Below are 18,092 nucleotides of genomic sequence, written 5' to 3' on the forward strand. Positions count from 1 at the left end.
TTAAATAATTACACTTTGTCATCATATAGTTACAATTTTTTTTTTAATTATGACATCATCGTCTCATCGGTCTTATGCATATGGCAGTATCATAGAAGACCTAATCTTATTTTGACCCGGAAAATATTGACAATTTTTAAGAAATGAAAATACTATAATATAAAATGATATACTTCTATATATTTTGATTATTAAAGAGATCATATCCTTTCATTTACTAGAATGAAATTTTCATAAATGTAAACAAATAAAAGATTTTCTCGAAAAATAAAGCGGCACAAATGAATAGAAACCCGTCTAGATACAAAGGTAGGGGGGTAAGAATCCGTAATAGGGTGTACGGTAACGATTATGCGGTGCGACACAGGTGATCTCATCTCAATACCACCCAAAGCTGACTCCTTTCATGTCCCTTTGTGTTTTCATGACAATCACTCAATTTTCTCTCTCCTCATTTCTCAATTCTCTCCACATTTCTTCATTTTCACTTTTAATTTTAATTTTGAATTCAATTTATTGTTTTTACAATTAATTTATTATTAATTTTTATCTTTTGATTCTCCATTTTCACCCCACATTTCTTCCTTTTCGCGTTTTGTTGGCAAAACCCAATTTCTCCACCCACAAAATCCCTAAAATTCATTCCAAAGTTTCGATCTTTTCCCATTTTTTGTAGGGAATTTTAATTAGGGTTTATCAATTTTGTACTCAAATTCTGGAATCTCAATCTGGGTATTCATGGCTGAGCTCGAGGAAATCGGCCATGATTATGGGTAAGTGCTCTAATTTATAATTCATTATTATTCCATGATTTCCTCTCTGTTTATTTATTGTTAATTTGGGGATTTTTTGGATATGATTGGATGGTTAATTGAAGGAAATACTGCTTAATTTTGTGTCATTTTGTACGGAAGTATTTTTTAAGGGATTGGTTTGTTTTTAATTGTTGAATTATATTTGAATTTAATCAGCTTGAATGATATGCTAGAGCTAAGTGTACTTAATTTTGTGGAATATATGATTTTTATTAGCTTAAAGATTGATAATTTATAGGGGATTTGTTTCTTTTAATTGTCGAATTTTATTTGAATTTAATCAGCTTGAATTATATGTTAGAGCTAAGTGTACTTAATTTTGTGTAATATATGCATTTTATTTATAATGAACAATTATTTGATTTGTTGATCTTTCTTGAATGGTGGAATTTGATTTGAATTATTTTTGGTTGGTAATTTGCAATGGTTGTAGTTCGGATATAGAAGTTGATGAATTAAGGTGTGGTAACATTGCTGAGAAAGATGTTAGTGATGAAGAGATTGATCCAGAAGAACTCGAAAGACGAATGTGGAAAGATCGAATTAAGCTTAAGCGGCTTAAGGAGAGAGAAAAGATCGAGGCTCAAAGGGCTGCTGAAAAGCAAAAGCCAAAACAAACGAGTGATCAAGCTCGGAGAAAGAAAATGTCACGAGCACAAGACGGGATTTTGAAGTACATGTTGAAATTAATGGAGGTTTGCAAAGCGAGAGGTTTTGTGTATGGGATAATTCCCGAGAAGGGAAAACCGGTTAGCGGTTCATCGGATAATATTAGAGCATGGTGGAAAGAAAAGGTTAGGTTTGATAAGAACGGTCCGGCTGCTATAGCTAAGTATGAAGCCGAGTGTTTGGCAATGAGTGAAGGAAATGGGAATGGGAACGGGAATGGAATTGGCCAAAATACCCTTCAAGATTTGCAAGATGCAACTCTCGGGTCGTTGTTGTCATCGTTAATGCAACATTGTAATCCTCCTCAAAGGAAATTTCCTCTCGAAAAGGGCGTTCCTCCACCGTGGTGGCCTTCGGGAAATGAAGATTGGTGGGCTAAGTTGGGTTTACCAAAGGGTCAAAGCCCGCCGTATAAGAAACCGCATGATTTGAAAAAGATGTGGAAAGTTGGGGTTTTGACTGCTGTAATCAAGCATATGTCACCTGATATTGCGAAGATAAGACGGCTTGTAAGGCAATCTAAATGTTTACAAGATAAGATGACTGCTAAGGAGAGTTCGATTTGGTTAGGGGTTTTAGGTCGAGAAGAATCACTTATCCGGCAGCCTAGCAGTGATAATGGAAACTCAGGTATTACAGGAAGCCCGCCCGGCCCGCGTGGTGGTAAGAGGAAACCTAATGCTAGTAGCGATAGTGATTATGATGTTGATGGACTCGACGAAGGTGCAGGATCCGTTTCCTCTAAAATGGGTGAACCCGCGGGTGAACCTGTGGTCAATAAACGCCTTTCTATACGGAATAAGAGCTCAGTTGAGAAACAAAGTAAGAGAAGAAGAAAAGCAAGCTCTAGTGATCAGCAACCCAACCCGTCTACAGATGGTAAACAGTTGGCAACTAATGATCAGCAACCTGCACCATCTACAAATGAGAATTTGGTGGATGAAACTGCCGGACCCGGACCCGGACCTGAACCCAGGCCCGGACCAGTCGTGGACCATAATAATGCAGATTTGAACGATTTCCAGATGCATGATAACCAACAGGAGAATGACTCTATATTTATTGAACCCTTGTTGTCTTTAGACAATGATATTTTGGGGCAATTTAGTCATTTCCCTAATGTCCGTCCTCCCCAATTGTTGTCCGGACATAACATGTTTGTTGGAGGCCAATCATACCACCATCCGAGTGTACAAGATCCCGAGTTACAACACCGCGATTCTTATTACAATCCATCAATTCATCAATACGGGCAAAGGCTTGATGAACATAGATTGGAACATAATACCATAAGTAGTGAGCCCCAAACAAGACAAGAAGGTGTTGGAATGCATCTTCCATCACTTAACACAGCTGAAAATGATATCAATGGAGGTCACTTGCACCATTATGGTGTTGTTGATGCATTCCAGGACAAGAATAGACCGTTTGACAGTCATCTTGGTTCTTCCTTTAACGGCGGACTTTCTATAGATTTTGATTTATTTGATAATACTTTCCCTGAAATCGAGGGCTTTGGTTTAGAAGATGATTACTTAGCTGGTGATGACCTTGACATCTTGCAATATTGTGGAGCTTAGAATGGTGCACTGGTTTTTTTGGCAGCTTAAAAATGGTGAGTTTTTGCTTGATGTTGTCTTCTGGTTGAATTTCCACCTTTTTCTTAGGATAATTTCATATTTGCCACCTTTTAAATTTCAGGTTTTTGTATTTATCACCTTAATTTTATGAAACCTTTTATATTTACCACCTCTTGACGAACTTCATCCAAATTTCCGTCAATGTAGGTCCTAATTACCTAACTTCTTTTAGTTGGAAACCTAACGATAAAGGGGAAAATTAAAATACATTGGTTAAGTGGGGGCCCACATGAACGGAAAATTAGATGGAATCCGTTAAAAAGTGGTAAATACAAACCTTTCATAAAATTATGGTAGTAAATATGAAATTACATTTTATAAGGTGGTAAACAAAAAATGAAACTGGTAAATATGAAAATTTCCTTTTTCTTAACCAACTAAATTTCTCTTGATGTTCTTTTCCAGGTATTGCTCTAGGGGGGAAGTTGAAATAGAGATGAAGTTTGAGCGCGTGACCTGTATAGTTGTCAACATGAAAAGTCCTTATAGGTGTAAGTTATTAGATTAGTTTCATTCAATTTTTTTTAAAACAAGAATATAAAGACCAGTTCATGAATTGAGGCTGGTTCCATGTAGGTTGAAGTCCGTTTTGATGGGTTAACTTTCAAACCCAGATGAAAAATATAAATATGTTGATTGAACCTTCCTGCAAAAAAGAAGTTGGAAGTTAGTAAACGCGTTAGGTTGTGCCCCTATTCTGAACCTGTTTTTTCTCTTACCAATCACATCTTTGCTTTCTCTTATGCATCTTTGGTGGTTTTTAACTGCAATTAACTGTTTTACTGCCATGTTGGCTGTGATATCTGTTTCATTCTGCCATAATCCTGTGGATGAAGGTAGAAACTTGAGTTTTTTTAAGGAGTTGATCAGTGAGGCATATAATGTTCTAACTTCTAATCAGATTTCCATCTCTCCCTCAAAAACAGCATAGATTAGTTGAAGAATGTTCATTTGAATCTGTTTAACATGAATATATCAGAGTTTTTTCTGCAAGTGTTTGTTAAGGATTCTTCTTAATTGGGTTCTAGGAGGACAAGAAGCAGATATATAATGTTCTAACTTCTAATTAGATTTCCATCTTCTCCCTCGAAAACAGCATAGATTAGTTTAAAAATATTCATTTGAATCTGTTTAACATGAATATATCAGAGTTTTTTCTGCAACTGTTAGTAGTTAAGGATTCTGCTTAAATTGGGTTCTACTTCTAGGAGGACAAGATGCAGATATGTAATGTTCTAACTTCTAATCAGATTTCCATCTCTCCCTCAAAAACAGCAAGATTAGTTGAAGAATGTTCTTTTGAATCTGTTTAACTTCATGTATCAGAGTTTTTCCTGCTAGGGTTAGTTTGAAAAATGTTCTTTTGGATCTGTTTAACATTCATGTATCAGAGCTTTTTCTGCAAGTGTTAGTTAAGGATTCTTCTTAAATTGGGTTCTAGGAGGACAAGATGCAGATATATAATGTTCTAAGTTCTAATCAGATTTTCATCTATCCCTCAAAAACAGCATAGATTAGTTGAAGAATGTTGTTTTGAATCTGTTTAACATGAACATATCAGAGTTTTTTCTGCAAGGGTTAATTAAGGATTCTTCTTAAATTGAGTTCTAGGATGACAAGATGCAGATATATAATGTTCTAACTTCTAATCAGATTTCCATCTCTCCCTCGAAAACAGCATAGATTAGTTGTTTTGAATCTGTTTAACATGAATGTATCAGAGTTTTTCCTGCTAGGGTTAGTTAAGGATTATTCTTAAATTGAAGAATGTTCTTTTGAATCTGTTTAACATGAATGTATCAGAGTTTTTTCTGCAACTAAGGATTATTCTTAAATTGGGTTCTAGGAGGACAAGATGCAGATATATAATGTTCTAAGTTCTAATCAGATTTCCATCTCTCCCTCGAAAACAGCACAGATTAGTTCAAGAATGTTGTTTTGAATCTGTTTAACATGAATATAACATAGCTTTTTCTGCAAGTGTTAGTTAAGGATTCTTCTTAAATTGAGTTCTAGAAAAACAAGATGCAGAATCTCTAATCTGTTTAACATGCATGTATCAGTCCTCTTTGAAGTTAGAGAGATGCTCTTTACTGAAGTAAATCAAAGAACAGTTTCTTTTAAAGTTGGGTAATCATGATTTTTTTGGGGCATACAATGAACAATATGTTGGTAGTCTTTCATTTTCTCAGTACTTGTAGAGTTGTAGGTTGATTTTTGTTGAATAATTTGAAGGATGCCATTAACAAACTGTTGAGCTCACTAATCTGTATAACTTAGTAGCTGTCAAACTCTTGATTCAGTATTTATGGATGATTGTTGTTGCCCATAGAACGTTCTAGAATCTATGGTGAATCCGATGCTGTCACTCTGTCAGCATCACTTATGTAATCCTCAGGTGGTTAGAAGTATATCAGGTTTCTTGCTGTCAAAACAAGGGGAGAGGTACAGATTAATAAAGATGGCCGTCGGCCGGGTCGGGCTTCGGGCCTAAACTTGCTGGGGTCATGCCAAACCCACTGTGCATCGTGCTGGGCCAGGTCGGGCCAAAAAGTTCAAAACTGGGCCCATGCCCTCTGGATGTCGGGTCGTGGTTTTGTCTAAGCCTAATTTTACTATATTTACCGTGTTTTGTCGTGCTGCGCCTTGTTGTGCTTTCTCAAAAGAAAATATGGCACAGACCCGGCCCGGCCCGGCCCGGCCCATGACTTCATGTCGAGCTGTGCTTTTTCGTGTCTGATCAGGCCTGCCCACAACCATCTTTACAACAGGACGTATAAAAAACATGTTGGTTATGTAATTTCGATGTATTTTTCAGCCACATTCACCTGCATCCTTCTTCAGTCTCGTGTTCTCGTAAATCGAGCTACTGCTGATCAGTCTCGTGTTCTCGAATTTTTCAGTTAAATCCACCTGCATCCCACAACTTCATGCCAGACCGTGCTTTTTTCGTGCCGGGTTGCGTCTCGGGCCGGTCCACAATCATCTTTCCAACATGGCATGTAAAAAACATGTTGTTTCTGTAATTTCGATGTATTCGTCACGAGACCGGTTTAATCTAACTCCGGTCCAGCTAAGAAGATCATGTCAAAAATTGAGCTTAGAAGATCATCTAACAAGGCTTTTTTTTATACTTTAGTTATTTTTTCGAAACTAATCCATTTGAAATAAAAATATAAACCATTTGCTACTGCCTAACTTGCACAATTGTTTCACCTCACAACTTTTTCATTTCACAATGGAGGACATATATATGTAGTATATACCTACCACATGTTCTTACATCTTTATTTGTACATGTACAAATAATTAAGGAGCACACACACTCTACACACAACCACAACACACCAATTATTCATACTTTGTATTATATATTTTAGGAAAATTTGTCAAAAAGGACCTTTTATAACTCAAATTTTGCGAGAAAGGACCTTATATAATTTTTTTTGTGAAAACACACCTTAAAGTAATTTTTTTTGCGAGAAAGGACCTAAGGGAAGTTTCCAGCATTAACTGAGCTTTTCCGACCATTGACTTGCACGTGAGCAGCACGCGTGGCTTACGTTGGCTAAAGACATTGATTTTCCCGAGTCTTGAATTTTCAAACTTGATTTTATTTCGATTTTTTTTTCAACTTTAGGTTTTAAAGCTTAGAATTTTGGAGGAAAATTGGGTATGATTATCAAAATAAAGTCACACGTGCTTCTCACGTGCAAGTCAATGGCCGAAAAAGCTCAGTCAATGCCGAAAATTTACTTTTGGTTGTCTTTCGCAAAAAAAAAAATTTCATTAAGGTGTGATTTCACAAAAAAAAAATTATATAAGGTTCTTTCTCGCAAAAAAATTTACATTAAGTTGTTATTTCACAAAAAAAATTATATAAGGTCCTTTCTCGCAAAATTTGGATTATCAAAGATCATTTTTAACAAATTTGCCTATATTTTATATTATATATTACATACTACCTCCGTTTCAAAAAGATCTTTACAGTTACTATTTGCACGGACTCCAATGCAATATTTAACTACTAATATATCCTATTTCGTATGTGAAAAATCTATAAAAATTTGATATTATGAAAATACATCCCGAGACCAATCTAACAAGATCTTACATTTAACTTTTTGATGTATATAATGATGAGAATTTACGGTCAAAGTTTTTATAATTTGGACACATTTTTCAAAGCGTAAAGTACTTTCTGAAACGAAGGTAGTACTTTTTTAAGGGCAATATAGGATCAGATCAACAACTTCCAAAGTAACATGAACAACCTAGTGCACGCCATTTGCACTCCCCTGTAACTGCTCCAGAGCTTCTGCAGCTTGCACGACACCTTCTATCACCGAAGAAAGACAAGCATCTTGTCCGACTAAAGTGTAAATGTATAAACCATCCACAAAGATGATTGGTTTCTAATAGCTTTCGAGGAAATTCAAGTGGTGTTTCGGATTCATCAGCAGGATTGTCACCATTTACTTTTACGATGTCTGAGAAAATACAAAAAAATAAATATATATTCATCACATAATCCGGTTCGAGGTTTTCTGAATCTATACTGAGTATACCATTAAAATGGTATACTAAGGGTAAAACAGTAACTTCATTTGGTATATTAAGGGCTAAATGGTAAGTTCATGTAATAAATTAAGTCTGGCCCACGAAAAATAACATTTATCTTTGACTTGTTAGTACCAAACTATGTTGTTTAGAACCAAAAAAAAATGAAACCACGTTACCAAACTATGTTATTTGGTATCACATGAGAAAATACAACTATTTTTCTTGTACCAAACTATGTGGTTTGGTAGTAAATAAAAATGCAGAATATTAGTATACCATTTCAATGGTATACCTAGTATAGATTAAGACTTTCTCATCCGATTCATCAACTCCCAAAACTTTTTATTTTCTGTAAGGTACTCCCTCTGTTCCTTTATGTTCTTCCCATTTGGGAAATGGTGTGAAAATTAAGAAAATTGAATCTTGTAATGATTGAGTGTAAGAATAATGATTGAATGTAAGAGAAAGTAATAAAGTAGTAAAAGAAAGTAATAAAGAAATGAAGGACAGAGAAAATATTTTTAATAAAGTAATAAAAAAATTATAAAAGTGGAGTTGGATGGGTGAATAGGGAAATGTGAATGAATTAAATAAGGGATGGTGGAGAATTTTATGGTAAAAAGGTATGTCCATAAAAGGAAATGGGAAGAACATATAGGAATGCCCGAAATAGATACAGGAATAACAAAAAGGAATGGAGGGAGTATTAATTAAGGCCCTATTCTGTTCATCTTTTCTACATATTTCAGAAAAATTATATTCATCACATAAGCCGATTCATCAACTGCAAAAACTTTTTTTTGGTAAGGTATTAATTAAGGCCCTATTCTATTCATCTTTTCTACATATTTCAACAAAAATAAGTTCAGATAATTTTAGATAAATTTATAAAAGTTTGGATAATATAAGTTTAGAAAAAATAAGTGAAAATTAGGTGAATAAAATACATCATAAATACAAAACTGTCAAGATTAACTTACCATTGCTTATAAGAAGGGTGAGAACGAGAAAGAATGCCACTACATTAACCGAGTAATTTGATTTAGCCATCTTGATTTTTTGTTTCTCTAGTTTTGTGAGTTTATTTGTATTTATATAAGATGAAATATCATGTGTATTTATAGATTTATTTTTTGACAAAATCATTTACTTGCAAGATGAGCATATATATGAAACTTTCGTCCCTTCAATATATAATTATATATATCATCCACTAATGGTAAATGGTTGAATATTTATCAGCCAAATTGGCAAGATTTTGATTTTTTCTATATATCTTATTTCTTAGTATATTCTTCGTATTAATTCTAACAAAATCAGAACTTGTAAAACTAAAGTTTGATTTATTTATTTTTGTTTAATTGTTTCTTGTATACTATATTACACCGCAATTTAGGAGGTGGACCATGGTGCACAGTGAACATGGTAACCTTAAGAACACTAGTATGTAATTAAAAGAACAGCTGGTTACGTGAAAAGAACATGAATATATTTTTTATTTATATTTTTAATAAATATGAAATAATATATTATTTTTTACAACAAAAAAGTGAAATATTATAGCGCATGTTCATTTTTGTCTTAGTGTCATGTTCTTTTGCTTATGCACACATATTCTTTTGGTGCACCATGCTCACTGTGCACCATGGTCCATAATCCACCGATTGCTTGCAATAGTTTGACTGACACACTTGTCAATGCACTAATTTAACCGCAATTATATGTAATGATACTTCATCCGTCTTTTAATACTCGCAACGTTTGTTAGTTTCACGCATGCCAATGCACAACTTTGATCATTTATATCTTAAATTCTCTTTATGCAAAAATTATAAAAAGTTGATATTTTGAAAATACACATTGAGACGAATCTAACAAGATCCCACATGACTATGTTTTATCTTATATAAAAAACACTACGAATAGTCAAAGTAGATTATATGAATAGTGGCAAAAGTCCAAACGTTGCGAGTATTAAAAGACGTAGGAAGTATATTCTTAAGTTATTTTAAAACTTGTAGAAAAGTATAAATTAAGATTAATCCAACAACATATTACACAATAACATTTGATTTTTATATATTAATAAGTAAAATGGGTCAAAGTTAATGTATGAATAGTGCAAAAGTCAAATAGTGCGAGTATTCTGAAACAAGGGAGTACTAATAGTTAGTTTTTGTTTGGCCGTTCGTTTTACCTTATTTGGCTCTGCTTGCGACACGCAAATCCCAAATTTGTCTATGAAAGGCGGATCGAATTGTAATAGTGTCTATAATTGATTTAAGTTGTACTTTATAACACTAATTGTTAAAGCCTCATTGGTAAATGCTACTCCCTCCATTCCTTTTTGATCTTCCCGTTCCTATAAATGTCGTTCCTAAATGATTTTCCTGTTTATATTTTTGGACATGATTTTTTACCATGAATTTCCCCACCATCACTTATTTAATTCATTGACATTTCCCCATATACCCACCCAACCCCACTTTTATGATTTTTTATTACTTTTATACAAATATCTTCTCTCTCCTTCATTTCTTTATTAATTTCCTTCGTTTATTTATTACTTTCTCTTACACCCAATCATTACTCTTACACTCAATCATTACAAGATTCCATTTTCTTAATTTCCACCCCAAACACCAAATAGGAAGATCATTTAGGAATGGAGGGAGTACAAATTTGGTACATTGAAACCAGTGGCGTATACAGGATTTTGAAATAGGGTAGACATAAAAAGTACAATTTTTTTTTAAAAAAGATACAATGAAAATGAGAATTTGCGGAGTGCTAATTATAATGTTTACATAAATTTATCAATTTCACCGTTCACTTTATTTTATAAATTCTAAGATTTTAAAGATTATACAATATAAATGTATACGGAGTACTCCGTGTTATATAGCAAATAACAACAAAACTTTAAAAATATACGAAGTAGAGATTAAAAAACAAATATGACGTGACACCCCCGAAAACAAAAATTGAATTTTAAATACTTGTCAAACTAAAAATAAGGTTTATATATTTAATCTGCAACAAAAACACATGAAGGCAAGATGCTAGAGTGGTTAATAAGGAAATCTAATTATGTTAATCTCCCAATTGGTCATGGGTTAGACTCCTAGATTGAACAAATTTATGTTTTTTTTTAAAAAAATACTCAACCTATTAGAATGAATTTTCTATTACACAGTAGATCCGCCCCTGATTGAAACCCATGGTTATAATGTTAAAATACCAACCTATTCTGTAGTTGAAATTGTAATTTCGTTTATTTCCCTTTGAATTACAACGTCCTTTGAATTACAACATTGAACATGATAATTTCGTTGCTCATCTAACAAGTTTTTTTCATTACCTCTATTTATTTATTTGAAACTAATCCATTTAAAAAACAATTTTTTTTTTTTTTGGTGTTAGTATCCGGTTCATCCTTAGGGCTAATCCGGATTCGGGGCGAGTTCTGGGTGGTTAGGTTCCAGTCCCCTCCCAATTGTTGTTGCGGGGGATCGAACACGAGTTCTCCCTACCAAGCTCAGCCCCAATCACCACTGAACCAACAAGCAATTGGTATTTAAAAAACAATATAAACCACTTGCTACTAACTTGCACAATTGTTTCACCTCACAACTTTTTCATTTCACAATGGAGGACATATATATGTAGTATACACATACCACATGTTTATATATCTTACATCTTTATTTATACATGTACAAATAATTAAGGAGCACACACACTCACTCTATACACAAGCACAACACACCAATTATTCATACTTTATATTATATAATACATACTATATTACATACTTTTTTTTAAGGGCATATAAAATCATATTAGATTAGCAACTTCCAAAGTAACATGAGCAACCAATTGCACGCCATTTGCACTCCCCTGTGACTGCTCCGGAACTCCTACAACTTGCACGACACCTTCTATCACCGAAGAAAGACAAGCATCGTCTCCAACCAAAGTGAGTATGCGTCCACCATCCACAATGATGAGTGGCTTCTAATAGCTTTCGAGGAAACTCAACTGGTGTTCCGGATTCATCAGCAGGATTGTCACCGTTTACTCTGACGATGTCTGAGAAAATACAAAAAAATAAGTAGGGTGATGATAAAGGTCGCAAGTTGCGATAATACTCCCTCCGTATTTATTTAAGAGATACACTTGGCCGGGCACGGGTATTAAGAAAAAGAATTGAATGAAATGAAATAATAAAGTAAGTGGGGTTGGATAGATATTTTAATAATTAAACAAGTGGGGACCATGTCATTTTGGTGGGTGGGAGGTGGGGTGGGTTTATGAAATTATTTGTTTAATATGATGGTGGGTGATAGGGTAAATTAGATGTATTATTTAATTAGATGGTGGGGCTGATAAGTTACTAAAAATGGCAAGTGTATCTTTTAAATAAATACGGCCGGAAAAGGCAAGTGTATCCCTTAAATAAATACGGAGGGAGTATTTAGTTGTCGCAATCTTACGTGTCGAAGTTTAATTGGTGCATATAGGCGCCACGTACGTAGGCTATGAATCATCATAATATTTTTACTATCAATGCAAAATTTTTACTATGAAAATATGTAAATAAGGTAATCGGTATAAAGAAATAACCAAATTAGAATATTAAGATTTTCCTACCTTTATTTTAAACATGTATAATAAGATATATAAATTAAATATTTTAGATTCCAATTTAAATCATGACACATAAGCATGTCATGTCATCATTGTGACACGGCTTAGAGGTCGCATGTTGCGACCTTTATCATTTTCGAAATAAATATATCTTCATCACATAAGTCGATTCATCAACTCCACAAATTGTGTTTTCTCTGTAGGGTACTACCCCCATTTCAAAAAGATCTTTACAGTTACTATTTGCACAAACTCAAATGCAATATTTAACTACTAATATATCCAATTTTGTATGTAAAGTTTTGAAGTATATATATAATAGTGAGAATTTACGGTCAAAGTTTTTATACGTTGGACACATTTTCCAAAGCGTAAAGAACTTTCAGAAACGGATGTAGTATTAATTAAGGTCATGTTCTCTTCATCTGTTCTAATATTTTAGGAAAAACAAGTTCAGATTTTTAGATAAGTTCAAGCAAGTTTAGATAAGATAAGTTCAAGCAAGTTTAGATAAAATAAGTTCAGAAAAAAATAAATGGAAATCAGATGAATAAAACGCATCATGGATATAATGCAAAACTATCAAGATTAACTTACCAATGCTTATAAGAAGGGTGAAAACGAGTAAGAGTGCCACTACATTAACCGAGTAATTTGATTTAGCCATCTTGATCTTTTCTTTCTCTAGTTTTGTGAGTTTATTTGTATGTAAATAAGTTGAAATATCATGTGTATTTATAGATTTATTTTTTGACAAAATCATTAACTTGTAAGATGAGCATATATATGAAACTTTCGTCCCTCAATATATATATATATATCATCCACTAATGGTAAATGGTTGAATATTTATCAGCCAAATTGGCAAGATTTTGATTTTTTCTATATATCTTATGTTCTTAGTATATTCTTCGTATTAATGTTCTAACAAAAATCAGAATTTGTAAAACTAAAGTTGATTTAATTTGTTTAATTGTTTCTTGTATACACTAGTGGCAACATGCAACTATCAAAAATTCAAAAGTAGTTGTTGATATAATCCTTTGTTTCCTGAATACTTGCAATAGTTTGACTGACACACTTGTCAAGGCACTAATGTAGCCACAATTATATATTCTTAAGAATTTTTAAAAATTGATATTTGAAAAGTATACATTAAGATTAATCCAGCAACATATTACACAATAACATTTGATTTTTACATGTTAATAAATAAAATTGATCAAAGTTAATGTATGAATAGTGCAAAAGTCCAGTGTTGCGAGTATTCTGAAACGAAGGGAGTACTAATACTCAGTTCTTGTTTGGTTGTTCTTTTCACCTTATTTGCTTATAGGAAGAAAATAAGTTAAGATGAGTTATGTTAAGTTCAGATAAAATAAGGGTTACTTCAAATACAAGTTATATCTAAAATAAGTTTTTTTTAGGAAATAACTAAAATAAATTTTGGTTAGTTTAATTAGATAAATTCAGTTAAATTTAAATGAGATCAATAGATAACGTACCCTTATATAAATTCATCTTGATTTTGGTTAGTTTAAGCAGTTCAGATAAATTCAGTTAAATTCAAATGAAATCAATAGAAAACGCGGACAACTTTTGTGTAAGACCGCCTTACCGAAAAAACCACTTTGATTGTTTAACTAATTAGTTTCAATGTTTAACTAATTAGTTCCATTGTTTAACTAATTGGTTCCAATACTTAACTAATTAGTTTCTGTGCTTAACTAATTGGTTTAATTGCTTAACTTATATTAAACTAATATAGTCTTTTGTGTAAGACCGCCTTATATGAAAATTTGTATTTATATAAATTAGATAATGCACCCTTATATAAATTCTTCTACTAATATAAGCTATTAATATATTTAGGTTGCGTAATTTGAATTTTGATTTCACCACATGAAGATGACATGTATGAATGTATGATTCTTTCTCTAACAAAGATCTTGAACTTTTCAAAATTATTGCCAAGTACAAGTGAAGTACCACTCGATCAACCATTAATTTGAAACATAGGTTGACTATTACTTATTTCTACTAATGACATAATAAAACCCAAAAAGAAAAAGAAAAAGAAAAATCTAAACATTTTTTAAGTCTAAAAATTTAAATACTCCCTTCTTCTTGAGTGAACTCGCATGGAACATTGGCATAAACTAAGGATAAAATGAATCATTAAAGTGTTCATTATAATAAAGTCTAGGTTAGTTCAGGAAATATAAAGGTTATCCAAATTCAATTTACAACGGAAAAAGATTTTAACAAATTATGATACATGCAGATAAGTTTAATATAAATAAAATAAAAATAACCCACCTACAACAGGTGAGTAGCTGTTTAAACCCCGATGCTATGAGAACTCAAAAAAAAATAAAAAAAAATAAGGTGAATTAAACTTGCATTAAAATATTCCAGATAATTACATACACACAAAGTATAATATTTGCTTTTCAGGAAAAATACATCTGGATTAGACGAAATAATTCGAAAAAACAAAGTCCACGCAACACCCTAATTCATAGGACTATTAAGTCGGGTCATCAGTCGATTACATATTAATTATAATTGGTTCTGGTCTAGTCGAATAATATTTTGTGAGGGGTCATTGTGGCCTGATTGAATGTGTTAATATTTTTTTCCCGAATCACTTTGGTTTTCAGCGGATGTCGGTCAGAACGGGTTAGTTTATCCTACTTATTCATAATGTAGAGTGGGGTGTAAAAAAGGACCAGATCCAAGTATCCAACCTATTTCACAAAACACGAAGTGACCCGATTTTTTTTTCACACATTCAATCCGCATGAGCATAATGACCCATACAACTGCATTATCCAATTATATTAGTACCTATTATATCCGACCCGTAACCGGCCGATAACCTAATTTGACACCCTTTTGTACTGTGGGCAGCCCATATGTGACTAATGTGAGCCCAGCCCATATTGTAGAACCCTTGGGCCTATTGGGCTTATTCTGATCCAGAGTTCTTGTCTTCTTGGTACAGTTTACACAAAATATCTTAGCAATTCCACGTGTCACCATATTGCTCTTAGTGAGAAAAGGTACAAAAAGTGGGATGACTGGGAAAGTAATTTAATTAGTCAGCATCCAATAAAAAAAGGTCAAAAAGGTCAAAAAGGTAATTTAAATTATTAATATCTTAACTAACGTTACTCCCTCAATTGGGCCCACTTCCCCTTTCAGGAAGCATCTAGAAAAAAAAGTGAATATCGTAATAGTATTATGCTAACGTTTATTATATGCTCACCACTCATCATCAATCTCACTAGATATTTGCACTACTTCAATATTTTATGCTTTTTTCAATGATTTTTTTAGCCTGGTGGTTAAGTTAAGATTGATTGTCTGTGTAATTGCGTATAATGTAGGTCACATATTTGAATTCCTTTTTACATATTTACAATATCTCTTAATTTGACTCGTTTGTTCGGAAAATAATTACATCACTTTAAATTCTTTGCGATTGATACAACGCTATTAATTCCAAATTGTGGAGTAGTGCGGGGTATGTAATATTAAACGTCGGTATTGTGAACATGTTTATTGAGGCAAGTTAAAAGGACTTTACGTTATAACCTTTAATTGGTCAAGGTAAAACAGGTGAATAGTGCAAAAATCATAGTGAAACAATTATTTTAAAAGAGATAGACTTTACATAAATTCAAGAAATACACGTGCGTAAAGTACATTAGTAGAGATGAAAATAAATCTTTTGGAGCATAATTCATATGTTGTTGTACTTTAATTTCATGAGTATTGAATACTTGTTTACAAATTATTGTAAGAGTCTGTGTCACACTTATTTAACTGTCAGACCATATGTCATGTCACTCACCCACTTTGCAAATCATTAAGCATAGTATAACAATTAAGTAAGGAGATGTTTGGTATGGCTTTTTTCTGGACCGGAAACGGATTCAAGTAACCATTACCGTTACTGAATGTTTGGTCAGAGTTATGGAGTAACGATTACCGTTATTTAGGGGTAACCTATTCCTCCCCTTTGTTACTGGTCCAACCCTAGAGGTAACAGTTTCCATTCCTTTCTCTTAACAACACAGCCGCTCAACTCCTCTCTCTCTTCTCTCCTTCCCTTCTCCTTCCCCTCTCCATCTCTTACTATTTTGGTTTGAATATCTGACGTCTCTTCAGTGGTGTTCTTCTTCGTCTTCTTAGGCAATGATTGCAGCCTCCTTCTGTATCTTTGGTCCGATTTCTCGTCATCTCTTTGGTTCGAATTTCCTCCGTCATCTTTTTGCTAACTCCTTCTCCTCGTCGTCGTCGAATTTTATTTTGTCTATGTCACACTCATTCAATCACTCTTTTCCGACCATTGTTTTCTTGAAATTGGAACAATGAATTTTAATTGAGCATGTAATCAATTAAATTTATATGTTAATTTTTTTAGAATTTAATTGTTTATGAGTTGTTGGGAAATTGAAATTATTGATTACAAATTGGTAATCCAAAAATTGGCAGGCTTTTGATTGGTGATTATTTGGGAAAATGCATTTTTATGTAAACTACTGATTCTAATTGGAAAAATGAAATTACTGATAATTAAAAATTAGTAGTTTGATTAGTGTTCTGTTCTAAGTTGGGTGTTTTTATTCGTTAGTGTCAAATTCCGCTGTTGATGTTTGGCAGGCTGATTAAAAATTGGCAGGTTGATGCTTGCTTCCTGTACTTCTGCTGTTTGTCTACAAGTGAGAGAAACATAAATAAGTGATTCCTTTCCTAGAATATACCAAACAACCAATAACAGTAATAGTTAACATTACCTTTTCCCCTGCTTATTCGTTTCCATTCCACTCCCTTTCCAACATTCATACCAAACACCCCCTAAGTGTAAAACAGTACGAAGTATTTGGTTTCAAGTGCAGTTAAAATCCGAGTTAAATATTTATATTTGTTCTTACAGAGTTACAGATCCAAGATAAAAAAAGTGTTATCCATGCATAATCCTATGTTCAACATAGACCTGGTTAATGGACAGGGTAGTCCAATGGATATAGGGTTAGAGTCAAGTTAATAGGGCTTTTATTGGGCAGGGCTCTTATTGGACAGGGCCTTTATTGGACAGAGTCATTATAGGGTCAAACTTATACTACAATTATTTTGAAAATTAAAATAGTAATGATACAAAAAATTACGTGTATAGCTTCGTATTTACTTGTACTTGCACATGGCTCTTTTGTTTTTCATTTTTCATTGCTCGTTTATTGACCCGCCCACTAATGACCCGCTATTGACCCGCGACCCACTTTTGACCCGCCCATTATCGACCCGCTAAAAATGACCCTTTCAATACCCGACCCTCTTTTGACCCGCACCGACCCTGACCCGCCCCGCCCGATAACCAGGTCTAGTTCAACACCGATCTATAATGTATTCGATCACTTTAGCAAAAAATAAACTTTAACTATAATGCATACCATTAATTATTTTTTCATTATATTTATAACGTACTATCATAAACTATATTTTTTTTAATCATGGTTAGTATCATTCTATCTTCTCCTATGTTCAACAATTGCTTTGGCAAAAATATCTATTTTACTCTTATATTCCATATTAGATGCAAATGTCATTTTTTCTTCTCCTATGTTCAACAATTGGCCGAATTGACAAAAATATCTATTAAAACTAGATAGATATTAGATGAAAACTGTTATAAATGATGTAAATATCATATTTTTCTTCCCATATGTTCAACCATTTGGCAAAAATA

General features: G+C 33.1%; 3 protein-coding genes across 5 annotated transcripts; 1 reads left to right on the top strand and 2 right to left on the bottom strand.

Moving 5' to 3' along the window:
- The first annotated feature begins 391 nt into the window (after nt 1-391).
- Nucleotides 392-6,256, top strand: LOC110801994 (ETHYLENE INSENSITIVE 3-like 3 protein). Of its 3 annotated transcripts, none has more exons than XR_002537049.2 (4): nt 413-773; nt 1,249-3,099; nt 3,530-3,615; nt 6,028-6,256. XR_002537049.2 is itself a non-coding variant. In XM_022007422.2 (3 exons), exons 1-2 carry the CDS (start codon nt 739-741, stop codon nt 3,062-3,064), a joined length of 1,851 nt encoding a protein of 616 aa, XP_021863114.1. In that variant the 5' UTR covers nt 392-738; the 3' UTR covers nt 3,065-3,099; nt 3,530-3,799. The 3 variants fall into 3 exon arrangements, 1 of the variants encoding a protein (XP_021863114.1); XR_008932831.1 differs by lacking the exon at nt 6,028-6,256 and adding an exon at nt 3,701-3,799; XM_022007422.2 differs by lacking the exon at nt 6,028-6,256 and having other exon boundaries at nt 392-773; nt 3,530-3,799.
- Nucleotides 6,257-6,342: 86 nt separating this feature from the next.
- On the bottom strand, nt 6,343-8,759 carry LOC130472469 (uncharacterized). Its single transcript, XM_056843579.1, has 2 exons — nt 8,668-8,759; nt 6,343-7,614 (listed from the first exon to the last, which is right to left on the bottom strand). The coding sequence occupies exons 1-2, from the start codon at nt 8,735-8,737 to the stop codon at nt 7,370-7,372; spliced, it is 315 nt and encodes a 104-aa protein (XP_056699557.1). The 5' UTR covers nt 8,738-8,759; the 3' UTR covers nt 6,343-7,369.
- Nucleotides 8,760-11,304: 2,545 nt separating this feature from the next.
- LOC110800883 (uncharacterized) lies at nt 11,305-13,070 on the bottom strand. Its single transcript, XM_022006213.2, has 2 exons — nt 12,935-13,070; nt 11,305-11,779 (listed from the first exon to the last, which is right to left on the bottom strand). The coding sequence occupies exons 1-2, from the start codon at nt 13,002-13,004 to the stop codon at nt 11,535-11,537; spliced, it is 315 nt and encodes a 104-aa protein (XP_021861905.1). The 5' UTR covers nt 13,005-13,070; the 3' UTR covers nt 11,305-11,534.
- Nucleotides 13,071-18,092: the final 5,022 nt, after the last annotated feature.

This window comes from Spinacia oleracea, chromosome 4, assembly GCF_020520425.1.
Source record: "Spinacia oleracea cultivar Varoflay chromosome 4, BTI_SOV_V1, whole genome shotgun sequence".
NCBI classification, from domain to species: domain Eukaryota; kingdom Viridiplantae; phylum Streptophyta; class Magnoliopsida; order Caryophyllales; family Amaranthaceae; genus Spinacia; species Spinacia oleracea.